The following is a 12998-nucleotide window of genomic DNA, read 5'->3' on the forward strand; positions in this document are numbered from 1 at the left end:
TTTGATTATTAAACACATATCTGCACCAAAACATATTACAAATGCCAGTTAGTATTAAATATTATGAGGAAAAACATACGCAAATAATAAAATATTAATAAATCAAGAACTATATTAAAATAATTGTATTGAGGGTAATACATCTTGTTACTCAAACCTGAAAACAATGTGCAAGTTACATCAAACTTTGGAATCACAAAATATGATAAGAATAAGGTATATAATAACAATAATTAACTTTTACAGCTTCAATTGCTTCTGTACGTACTAGTCCTATAGCCTAATACACAAGGCATATAGTCTTATACCTTCCACTAGGCCTATAGCCTAATATATGAAGAGTCAGAATGGGAACAAATTAAAAGTGTGCATGGGAGGTGAAATGACCAGTGACAATCTGAGCTACTGGGTGAAGACTAGGATTCCCTTTACTAGTGCCATAACCATAACCATAACCTAAAACAATTTCGGTTCCCTATGATGCATAACTGCTTTCCCTTGCATTATAGTGCAACATAAAAAAAACACGTCATATTCTCCTTTCTATCTTTCTATCTAGGCTGTGAGGGTGTGATTGTCCCTCAGCCCGTCTGCAGCCTCAGCAGCATGTTGTCCAGTCTCTCCAGCCCTGTCTGTCCTTGGCAGCGTAGGGACAGCTTTTATTGGGGCGGCAGGTAGCCTAGTGGTTAGAGTGTTGGGACAGTAACTGAAAGATTGCTAGATCGAATCCCTGAGCTGATAAGGTAAAAATCTGTCATTCTGCCCCTGAACAAGGCAGTTAATCCATTGTTCCTAGGCTGTCATTGTAAATAAGAATTTGTTCTTAACTGACTTGCCTTGTTAAATAAAAAAATATTGAATGCCTGGTGCACAGGTGACATATCTACAGTGTAGTCCTCCTCACGATGGGCTGACAGTCTACCAGTGTCAGAGAGGAGAGATAAATAATTGCATACAGTATGTGTACATGTAGGATTAATAGTACATTACAATAATACATCATTGACAGTTGTAAACTAGACCATGATGATTTAGTTGCCATGCTGACTACCAGCCCGAGCTTTCAAAAGTCATAGCTATTAGCTAGCTACCTAGTTATCATCATAAGGCTTAGGCGCCATTCATTCTTGCAATCAACAGCCAGCAGGCTTATTATTTTTAGGAATCATATCACAGATAACGACACAATTAGATATCAAGCTAAGCATTTATTTATATATCTAACTGATGACACCAGGCAGGCTAAAACTCCATCCCACACAAAACATGGTGAAATTTCAGGCAGTCTTTTCAAACAGCTCTTACACTAAAATGACAATATCATCATTTTCACAATTTCACAGTAGTATTCCAATCTCATAGTGTGGTAATATACAGTTGAAGTCGGAGGTTTACATACACCTTAGCCAAATACATTTAAACTCAGTTTTTCACAATTCCTGACATTTAATCCCAGTAAAGATTCCCTGTCTTAAGTCAGTTAGGATCACCACTCTATTTTAAGAATGTGAAATGTCAGAATAATAGTAGAGAGAATGATTTATTTCAGCTTTTATTTCTTTCATCACATTCCCAGTGGGTCAGAAGTTTACATATACTGAATTAGTATTTGGTAGCATTGCCTTTAAATTGTTAAACTTGGGTCAAACGTTTATGGAAGCCTTCCACAAGCTTCCCACAATAAGTTGGGTGAATTTTGGCACATTCCTCCTGCCAGAGCTAGTGTAACTGAGTCAGGTTTGTAGGCCTCCTTGCTCGCACATGCTTTTTCAGTTCTTCCCACAAATGTTCAATAGGATTGAGGTCAGGGCTTTGTGATGGCCACTCCAATTACTTGTCTTACTTGTCCTTAAGCCATTTTGCCACAACTTTGGAATTATGCTTGGGGTCATTGTCCATTTGGAAGACCCATTTGCGACCAAGCTTTAACTTCCTGACTGATGTCTTGAGATGTTGCTTCAATATATCCACATAATTTTCCTCCCTCATGAAGCCATCTATTTTGTGAAGTGCACCAGTCCCTCCTGCAGCAAAGCACTCCACAGCATGATGCTGCCACCCTCGTGCTTCACGGTTGGGATGGTGTGGTTCAGCTTGCAAGCATCCCCCTTTTGACTCCAATAATGGCCAAACAGTTCTATTTTTGTTTTATCAAACCAGAGGACATTTCTCCAAAAAGTATGATCTTTGTCCCCATGTGCAGTTGCAAACTGTAGTCTGGCTTTTTTTATGGCGGTTTTGGAGCAGTGGCTTCTTCCTTGCTGAACGGCCTTTCAGGTTATGTCGATATAGAACCCATTTTACTGTGGATATAGATACTTTTGTACCTGTTCACTCCAGCATCTTCATATGGTCCTTTGCTGTTGTTCTGCGATTAATTTGCACTTTTTGCACCAAAGTTCATTCATCTCTAGGAGACAGAACCTAACCGACTAGCCAAAACTATAGTTTGTTATCAAGAAATTTGTGGAGTGGTTGAAAAATGAGTTATAATGGCTCCAACCTAAGTTTATGTAAACTCCCGACTTCATTTGTTTATGAAACACAGAAAAATCTAGTTTTTGATTGCGCTCAGCCTTTAAATGCCTGTTCTGTCACCTGTGTACACCTGATACACACATCCCCTGAGTGCGCTCCCGAGTGGTGCAGTGGTCTAAGGCACTGCATTTCAGTCCTAGTGGTATTACTACAGACCCTGGTTCGATTCCAGGCTGTATCACAACCGGCTGTGATTGGGAGTTCCATAGGACGGCGCACAATTGGCCCAGTATCGTCTGGGTTAGGGTTTGGCCGGGCTAGGCCATCATTGTAAATAAGAATTTATTCTTAACTGACTTGCCTAGTTAAATAAAGGTTAAATTAAATAAATAAAAATCTAACTCTGTCTTGTCTCTCCCCCTCACCCCTTCACCCCCTCGGCAGTCCTAACCTGACGTGGAGGGACATGCAACACTTGTCCGTGCTGACCTCCAAGAGAAACCAGCTACATGACGAAGTGCACCAGTGGCGGAGGAACGGCGTGGGCCTGGAGTTCAACCACCTGTTTGGTTACGGTGTGCTGGACGCTGGCGGCATGGTCAAGATGGCCAAGGAGTGGAAGACTGTCCCCGAGCGTTTTCACTGTATGGCTGGATCATTGCAGGATGTCCAGTAAGTGACCGGGCACTGTACAGACAATGCATTACCGACCTGGCTGAAAATATAATTAGTACTAAGATGTAGGTTTGTTTGTATTTAGCTACAGTTGAAGTCAGAAGATTAAATACACCTTAGCCAAATACATTTAAACTCAGTTTTTCACAATTCCTGACATTTAATCCTAGTAAATATTTTCTGTCTTAAATCAGTTAGGATTACAACTTTATTTTAAGAATGTGAAATATCAGAATAATAGTAGAGAGAATGATTTATTTCAGCTTTTATTTCTTTCTCCACATTCCCAGTGGGTCAAAAGTTTACATATACTCAATTAGTATTTGGTGGCATTGCTTTTAAATTGTTAAACTTGGGTTAAATGTTTCGAGGAGCCTTCCACAAGCTTTCCACAATAAGTTGGGTGAATTTTGGCCCATTCCTCCTGACAGAACTGGTGTAACTGAGTCAGGTTTGTAGGCCTCCTTGCTCTCACACGCTTTTTCAGTTTTGCCCACAAGTTTTCTATAGGATTGAGGTCAGGGCTTTGTGATGGCCACTCCAATACCTTGACTTACTTGTCCTTAAGCCATTTTGCCACAACTGTGGAAGTATGCTTGGGGTCATTGTTCATTTAGAAGACCCATTTGCGACCAAGCTTTAACTCCCTCATGGTGCCATCTATTTTGTGAAGAGCACCAGGCCCTCCTGCAGCAAAGCACCCCCACAACATGCTGCCACCCCCGTGCTTCATGGGTGGAATGGTGTTCTTCGGCTTGCAAGCTTCCCCCTTTTTCCTTCAAACATAACGATGGTCATTATGGCCAAACAGTTCTATTTTTGTTTCATTAGACCAGAGGACATTTCTACAAAAAGTATGATCTTTGTCCCCATGTGCAGTTGCAAATTGTAGTAGTCTGGCTTTTTTTATGGTGGTTTTGGAGCAGTGGCTACTTCATTGCTGAGCAGCCTTTCAGGTTATGTCGATATAGGATTTGTTTACTGTGGATATAGATACTTTTGTACCTGTTTCCTCCAGCATCTTCACAAGGTCCTTTGCTGAGCCCCCCTCCCACCTTGACCATACTTGACGCCCCAGCTTACAAAAGCTTCACACTGGTCAAAATACTCTTCCCAAACCCAAACACAGACCTCACATTAAACAGATACTAATGGTCCACTCTATTAAAAGCCTTCTCTTGATCTAAAGAGACCAGTCCAAAGTTCACATTAGAGCCTCTCGACAAGTCCAATATGTCCCTGATTAAGAACAAGTTGTCCGTGATTGAGTGTCCAAATGGGACTTCAGTCTGTTAGAGAGGACCTTAGCAAAAATCTTGTAGTCCGCACAGAGTAATGCCACAGGCCTCCAGTTCTTAAGTTCACACAAGTCCCCTTTTTTGGGCAGGAGAGTCAGAGCCGCCCGACGGCAGCTCATCGGCAACACTCCTACCCCTACGCATTCACGCAACACGCAAAAGAAGTCCTGTCCAATTATTCCCCAGACATAAACGGGTAATCTGGGTAATGGCCTCTGCCAGTTCATGGGACAACAGAGGAATGTCCATTTCATCCCTCTGTGCCAGAGAGAGCTAAGGGAGTCCTTTGAACAAGGGAGTCCTTTGAACAAGACCTGAGCACACATAGGATCACACACTTCTGCCCTATAGAACTCATTATAAAACTTCACAGTCCTCTCCCGCAACTCCCCCACCAAAGAGGTAACCTGCCCATCAGACAGCCGTAGACAATGCATACCCTTGGCTTCACCACTCTGTCTTTCCAAACCAAAGAAGAAGGAGCTGGGAGCATCCATCTCCTTGAGCATGGAGAACCTAGCTCTTTTTTTAACCTTTATTTAACTAGTTAAGTCAGTTAACCTCTCTTGGGTAGGGGGCAGTATTTTCACGTCCGGATAAAAAACGTACCCGATTTAACCTGTTGGGGCTAGGGGGCAGTATTTGCACGGCCGGATAAAAAACGTACCCGATTTAATCTGGTTACTACTCCTGCCCAGTAACTAGAATATGCATATAATTATTGGCTTTGGATAGAAAATACCCTAAAGTTTCTAAAACTGTTTGAATGGTGTCTGTGAGTATAACAGAACTCATATGGCAGGCCAAAACCTGAGAAGATTCTATTCAGGAAGTGCCCTTTCTGACCATTTCTTGGCCTTCTATAGCCTCTTTATCAAAAACAGAGGATCTCTGCTGTAACGTGACATTTTCTAAAGCTCCCATAGGCTCTCAGAAGGCGCCAGAATGGGGAATGATGACTCTGCTGTCCCTGGCTGAAAAACAGTAGGGGTTTTGGATAGTGGTCGATCTGAGAACAATGACACGGGAGCATGTGAAGACACCATTTTCTTCTTTCAGTCTTTGAACGAAAACAACGTCTCCAGGTCGGAATATTAGCGCTATTTCACGAGAAAAATCGCATCAAAATTGATTTTAAACAGCGTTTGACATGCTTCGAAGTACGGTAATGGAATATTTAAAAAAAAAATGTCACGACATGCGTCCGCGCGTCACCATTCGGATAGGGACCTGAACGCACGGACAAAACAGAGGATATTTGAACATAACTATGGATTATTTTGAACCAAAACAACATTTGTGGTTGAAGTAGAAGTCCTGGGAGTGCATTCTGATGAAGAACAGCAAAGGTAATCCAATTTTTCTTATAGTAATTCTGAGTTTAGTGAACGCCAAACTTGGTGGGTGTCAAATTAGCTAGCCCGTAATGGCGAGCTATCTACTCAGAATATTGCAAAATGTGCTTTTGCCGAAAAGCTATTTTAAAATCTGACACCGCGATTGCATAAAGGAGTTCTATATCTATAATTCTTAAAATAACTGTTATGTTTTTTGTGAACGTTTATCGTGAGTAATTTAGTAAATTCACCGGAAGTTTTCGGTATGTTTGCTAGTTCTGAACATCACATGCTAATGTAAAAAGCTGGTTTTTGATATAAATATGAAGTTGATTGAACAAAACATGCATGTATTGTATAACATAATGTCCTAGGAGTGTCATCTGATGAAGATCATCAAAGGTTAGTGCTGCATTTAGCTGTGGTTTTGGTTTTTGTGACATTATATGCTAGCTTGAAAAATGGGTGTGTGATTATTTCTGGCTGGGTACTCTCCTGACATAATCTAATGTTTTGCTTTCGTTGTAACGCCTTTTTGAAATCGGACAATGAGGTTAGAGTAACGAGAGTCTTGTCTTTAAAATGGTGTAAAATAGTCATATGTTTGAGAAATTGAAGTTATAGCATTTTTAAGGTTTTTGAATATCGCGCCACTCGATTCCACTGGCTGTTGACTAGGTGGGGCGATTTCGTCCCACATACCCGAGAGAGGTTAAGAAAAAAATCTTATTTTAAATGACAGCCTAGGAACAGTGGGTTAAATGCCTTGTTCAGCGGCAGAATGACAGATTTGTACCTTGTCAGCTCGGGTATTCAACCTGGCAACCTTCGGTTACTAGTCCAATGCTCTAACCACTAGGCTACGCTGCCGCCCTCTTACAAGTGCTCCCTTTGCTTTAACCTGGAAAAAACTACCCAGGTCCCTATGAAATTCAGCTAAATTAGCCTGAAGACCTACATGGCCTTGCCCCACCATCTCTTCCTCCATCTCACTAATACAACGCTCTAGTTCCCCCAATACTCTCATAGCCTCTGAGGATGAGAGAGCTGTGTACTGTTGACAGGAAAGCCGAATTTGGACTTTCCCCACATCCCACCACTGACTCAGAGACTCATACTCCTCTCTTCACTGCCCCCTCCTTTCCCAAAAGGTCTGGAAACCTAAGCAAAAAGTGGCATATTGTAAGAGCTTTACATTGAATTTCCAATAGGATACCTGTCGGGGCCCTGGTCAAATAGACAGCCGAGCCATGGCTATGTGGTGATCCGAAAACCCCACCGGGAGAATGGTAGCGCCCAACAGCCTATTGCTCCAATTCCTAGACATGTATAACCGATCAAGTCGGGCTGCACTCACCCTAGCCCCAAAAACCTTCACCCATGTATACTGTTTTGTGTTGGGATGTTTAGTTCTCCAAACATCCACTAGGTCGAACTGATTAATGATGTCCCTTAAAACTCCCACCGACACTGAATGAGGCTCTTCTCCATTTCTGTCTTTCGTAAAATCCATTGTACATTTCCAGTCCCCTCCGACCACCAACGTCTCCTCAGGCGCTACCTGTGAGAGTTCCTGTCTAAGACTCCCAAATAGAACCCCTCTCTCTCTCCCTGTATTAGGCGCATACACATGTATAAAGACAAAACCCATGTTGTTAATTTCTGCTTTTACAACAAGCAGCCTACCCCTACACACCTCCTTTGAGGAGCAAATTTTTATAGACAGACCCGGTGTAAAAAGGACTGCCACCCCTGCACTAAAATTTGTCCCATGGCTCAACACACTTGCCCCTTTCCACCAGAGCACCCAATCAACTTCAGAAAGAAAGAACATTTAAATTTAAACAGTGTCTGAAGGTAAACCTTTATGCACTGTTGTGACTTCCTCAACCTAAACCATTTCCTGGGTGAGAGGACACCATGCCCCTCATTTTTCATAGCATGTTTTACTGATCTTACAAACTTTCTCGGATCAGAAAAAAAAGCCTCAAGATTAACTTTTTCCACTTGGTCTCATTCAGGAACCTTGTCAGTTCTCTCAGCATGTACTTTGACCCCTCTGCTTGACTGGCTGTCAGCTCTGGGCCCATTGAAGAGGAGTCTGAAAAAAATAACTCCTCATCCTCTTCCTCAGACTCACTTTCCTCCTCATCTCCATCTCCCATCCTGACCACCTGCCCTTCCTCTCTGGTCAGTGCCTCCCCCACAGCAACAGGCAAAGTTTCCATGGTGCCTTTGACCACACCCTTTTTCCTTTTCCGCTTGACACCCTCCTCCTCCCCCCTAGTCTCTTACACTTCCCCACTATACTCTCCTCATCCACTAGCATAACCTGACTAGACCCAGCCTCATCTACACCACCCTCCATAGTATGACTAGGCCCAGCATCATCTACACCACCATCCATAACCTGACTAGACCCAGCCTCAGCTACCCCACCATCTCTAGCCTGACTAGACCCAGCCTCTGCTACCCCACCATCCATAGCATGACTAGAGCCAGCCTCCGCTACCCCACCATCCATAGCATGACTAGACCCAGCCTCAGCTACCCCACCATCTCTAGCCTGACTAGACCCAGCCTCCGCTACCCCACCATCCATAGCATGACTAGACCCAGCCTCCGCTACCCCACCATCTCTAGCCTGACTAGGCCCAGCCTCATCTACACCACCATCTCTTGCATGACTAGGACCAGCCTCATCTACACCGCCATCCCTGGCATGACTAGGCCCAGCCCCTGCTGTCTGCATCTCATTACCCCCTGCACGTTGACCTCAATTTCCCCCACTGGCGCTTGTGCCCTCACCTTGTCTACGGCCTTTATGTGGGCACGCAAAGCTCTTATGCCCAAAATCCCCACACTCAAAACACCATAGACTATCTGTGCTGGCAAACCCTGCATAGAGCCCCTCCTCATGCCTCACTTTAAAATGCACATTTAGCTGTTGCTCATTGTTATTCAGAAACATAAACACCTGCCTCCGGAACGAAACAATGTGCTTAACGGCATCTGCCTGAAAACCTGCCGACAGTACACGAAACCCAGTAGCAAACTTACCAAAACGACTCAGCTCTTTCCTGATTTGATCATCCGTAATAAACGGAGGCAAATTTGCAACTGCCATTCTTGTTGAAGGGGTAGAGAGAGGTGAAATTGGCACCAACACACCCCTTACAAATATTCCACTAGCAATTAGCCTACCAACCAAATTTGCTCTTTTCATGAACGCAAGCACAGCTTTGTTCATTCTAGAAGCAGAATGTATAAATTGAAGAAAGTTAGTTAGGACAGAGCCCTCCACACGAGAGAGAGAGAGAGAGAGAGAGAGAGAGAGAGAGAGAGAGAGAGAGAGAGAGAGAGAGAGAGAGAGAGAGAGAGAGAGAGAGAGAGAGAGAGAGAGAGAGAGAGAGAGAGAGAAAAAAAAAAAGAAAGAAAACACAGAAGGTTCGGGACAAGGTAGCACGTCCAGTGAACAGGTCAGGGTTCCATAGCCGCAGACATAACAGACTGACCCTAGTCCCCCGGCCATAGACTATTGCAGCATAGATACTGGAGGCTGAGACAGGGGGGGTCGGGGGACACTGTGACCCCGTTTGACGTTACCCGTGGACCAAGCAGAGAGAGAGAGAGAGCTTGCCAAAGTGACCCCGTTTGACGTTACCCGTGGACCAGGCAGAGAGAGAGAGAGAGCTTGCCAAAGCACAGCCCCCACACCACTAGAGGGATATCAACAGACCACCAACTTACTACCCTGAGTGAGACAAGGCTGAGTGTAGCCCACAAAGACTTCCTCCACCGCACCTGCTTGTCGAACATCTCATTCCAAAATGGGCATTAATATGGAGTTGGTCCCCCCTTTGCTGCTATAACAGCCTCCACTCTTCTGGGAAGGCTTTCGGCTAGATGTTGAAACATTGCTGCGGGGACTTGCTTCCATTCAGCCACAAGAGCATTAGTGAGGTCGGGCACTGATGAGGGGCAATTGGGCCTGGCTCGCAGTCATCTTTCTAATTCATCCCAAAGGTGTTCGATGGGGTTGAGGTCTGGGCTCTGTGCAGGCCAGGCAAGTTCTTCCACACAGTTCTCGCCAAACCATTTTTGTATGGACCTCGCTTTGTGCACAGGGAAATTGTCATACTGAAACGGGAAAGTACCTTCCCCAAACTGTTGCCACAAAGTTGGAAGCGCAGAATTGTCTAGAATGTCATTGCATGCTGTAGCGTTACGATTTCCCTTCTCCACCAAACTTTAAAGTTGGCACTATGCTTTGGGGCAGGTAGAAATCTCCTGGCATCCGCCAAACCCAGATTTGTCCAACGGACTGCCAGATGGTAAAGCGTGATTCATCACTCCAGAGAAAATAAAATAAAAATGTGGGAAATTATGCCACCACACATCAAGAAACTGTTTCAAAGCAGAGGCATGCATGAAATTAACACCTTGATCATCATATTCATCAGGGCACACTGTCGGAAAAGGTTTTTACAATGGAAAAAAATATTTATTTTGCAGGAAAAAGTTAATTCAATTGCATATTTTATGATGAAGAAATGCTTTATTTTGATTTATCAAGTGAATGTCAAACTCCAATAATGAATGCCAGCTAAGATAGGGATAGCAGGAAGGTAACATATTCTAGTCTAAGCCTAACCAAAAAGCCCACGCTTCGGTTTCCTAGAGTAATTTCATGGCAAACCAAGCGTGGTTTCTATCATTGTTGTGTTTCCGTGGGGGAGTAGGATTTTAGGCAGCACTAGTGCTCTGTCAGGGTCTGCTGGGTCCATGTTAAGTAGGTCAGGTAATAGTAGGAGCTGTGAGTGTGGAGGTCTAGACAGACTGGGCTATGGTAAATAGTCTGCACCCGCAGGCTGAATCTCAGATTTAATTAGATACAGGGACACCTGTGGTCTCAAGGAGCTGACCAGAATACTGATTATGTTATTATTTCTCTCTCTCTGTCCTTCTGTTTCTTCCTCTCTCGCCTCTCTTTCTTCCTTAATACATTTTTGTATTCCCGTATCCTTTTTTGTTAACTCGATCTTCCTCTCTATATCTTTCTGTCATGTTTTCCTTTCTCCATCACCCCGTATTTCTGTCATTCTCTGACCCTTCCTTTCCCACCTTTCACCTTCTGTCTCCCTTTCAAGTCTTCTCCATCACTCTGTCCATCTCTCTCCCCCTGTTGTCCCTTTTCATTATCCTCCCTTTATCACCTTTTTTCCTTTGTCTCACTTGACTCTTCTTTTGCCTTCACCTTCCTAATCCCCCCCCATCTCTCCCTTCAGTAAGATCCAATCGGGTGACAAGCTGATCCTGACCATCTCCACTGACTCTTGCCAGGGGAAGGACAACTTTGTCCGCTACCTGGAGCACGTTCAGGCTGTGGTCACAGTCAATGGTAGTCGCCGTGGCGACCTCAACATCAACATGACCTCCCCCATGGGCACCAAGTCCATCCTGCTGAGCTGCCGGCCCCGGGACGACGACGCCAAGGTGGGCTTTGACAAGTGGCCCTTTATGACCACACACACCTGGGGAGAGGACCCCCGCGGGACCTGGGTCCTGGAGGTGGGCTTCCAGGGAGACGAGCCACAGAAAGGGGCCCTGAAAGAGTGGACCCTCATGCTCCATGGAACACAAAGTGCCCCTTACATAGACCAGATAGTGCGCGACTACCAGTCCAAACTAGCCATGTCAAAAAAGGAAGAGTTGGAGGAAGAGCTGGACGAGGCAGTGGAAAGGAGTCTGAAGAGCCTGCTGAGTAAAAACTAGCTGACGTAGCTAACTAAACACCGTCTGGTCAGGTCTGCATGCCGGGCCGGTCTCGCTCTCTACTTCTCTCCTATCTTTCTCTCACTTCCCCTCTCTCTTTCTTTCTTGCACTTTCCACTTCTCTCACTTTCTCTGCCCCTTCTCGCTTAATCTTGCCCTCTCTCACACTTTCTCTCCTGACTCCCTTTCTCTCCTCGCTCATTGTCTTTCTTTCCTCCCCTCCCACCCTTTTCTCTGCTTTTTGTTTTTCTGTGTTTATATTAGCCATCTACTTCCAATGAATGTTTCTTGTAATCTGATGATGATGATGATGATGATAAAAGTGTAACCTTCAAATAATCTGTTCTATAGAGAAAACAAAAAGATCCTATCTGGCTTTCGGTCTATGTTTTTTTACACTTGACAACAATGTATATAAACATAATGCATCCACTATATGGTGTTCTTGCTTTCCCCCACTCCTCCACCTCTGGTGAACCAACTGTTGTACAGTTTGTGACTGTAAATTATTTTCAGTGTCATTCTACTTAAAGTTTAATATCTTGCAAACAGAGCAGTGATACTTCTTTCCGTTTATATTCTTGTGACAAGTAACTGTTTCCTTATAAACAAGACAAGGATCGTGTGATTTATTTTGCAGACTGTGGTCCTCAAAGCGTATTGCAGAATAACCTTTGTCGTATACTATAATAAATCTATTCAGCTGTTTGTTAAAGCACTTCAGTGATTTGCACCACTCTGCAATGCACAGGCAGGTAGCAGAAATGTCTTGTTTGTCATTTGAATGAGGAAGAGAAATACAACTGGAAGATAGGTCAGACCCTGGGAATGTGGCTCTGTATTCCAATTTCACTTTCTAAGGTAAGTAAGTTGGCCTTACAATGCTCAATGCCAGACAATTGAAGCCTATGCTGTAATGGGAAGCACTTATCTGTTCACTCAAGTGCACAAAGCACAGGGACATTTACATCACACACTGGGTGTGAGACCTGGACGGAGAAAATAGTACAAAACAGCTTCTTCTTCTCCCACTCGCTGTATCTCTTACTTTTGTTATTCTGTCACACACACACACACACACACACACACACACACACACACACACACACACACACACACACACACACACACACACACACGTTTTCTGGCTCTCTCTTTCTCTCTCTCTTGTCTGTCCCTCTAAGGGAAAGTGGATTATGCAGAGTTCAGAGGTCGCTGTCTGCTCCTACAGTTCATCTCAATGAAAAATGGATGACTCTCCTTCAGTAACTGCACCTATCACTCCGTGCTGAGAGACACCCAATGTTTACTAAACACTGCACTAGCTCAGTCTAGTTTCCCCACTCTGATGCAATGTATGGAAGTCAAACAGGATGATCAGTTAAAAACTAGGCATCCATCACCTCGACCATCATTATAAAGTAAGTCAATAGTG

General features: G+C 44.0%; 1 protein-coding gene across 1 annotated transcript in view; it reads left to right on the forward strand.

Moving 5' to 3' along the window:
• LOC106607177 (neuroendocrine convertase 2) overlaps positions 1 to 12278 on the forward strand; it is a 103377-nt gene extending 91099 nt beyond the window's left edge. Inside the window, exons 11-12 of the mRNA XM_014203849.2 lie at positions 2923 to 3150; positions 11077 to 12278. Coding sequence (XP_014059324.1) covers positions 2923 to 3150; positions 11077 to 11563 — 715 coding nt within the window. The 3' untranslated portion in view covers positions 11564 to 12278. The remainder of the gene's footprint in view (positions 1 to 2922; positions 3151 to 11076) is intronic.
• The last annotated feature ends 720 nt before the right edge of the window (positions 12279 to 12998 follow it).

This window comes from Salmo salar, chromosome ssa01 (assembly GCF_905237065.1).
Source record: "Salmo salar chromosome ssa01, Ssal_v3.1, whole genome shotgun sequence".
Taxonomy (NCBI): Eukaryota; Metazoa; Chordata; class Actinopteri; order Salmoniformes; family Salmonidae; genus Salmo; species Salmo salar.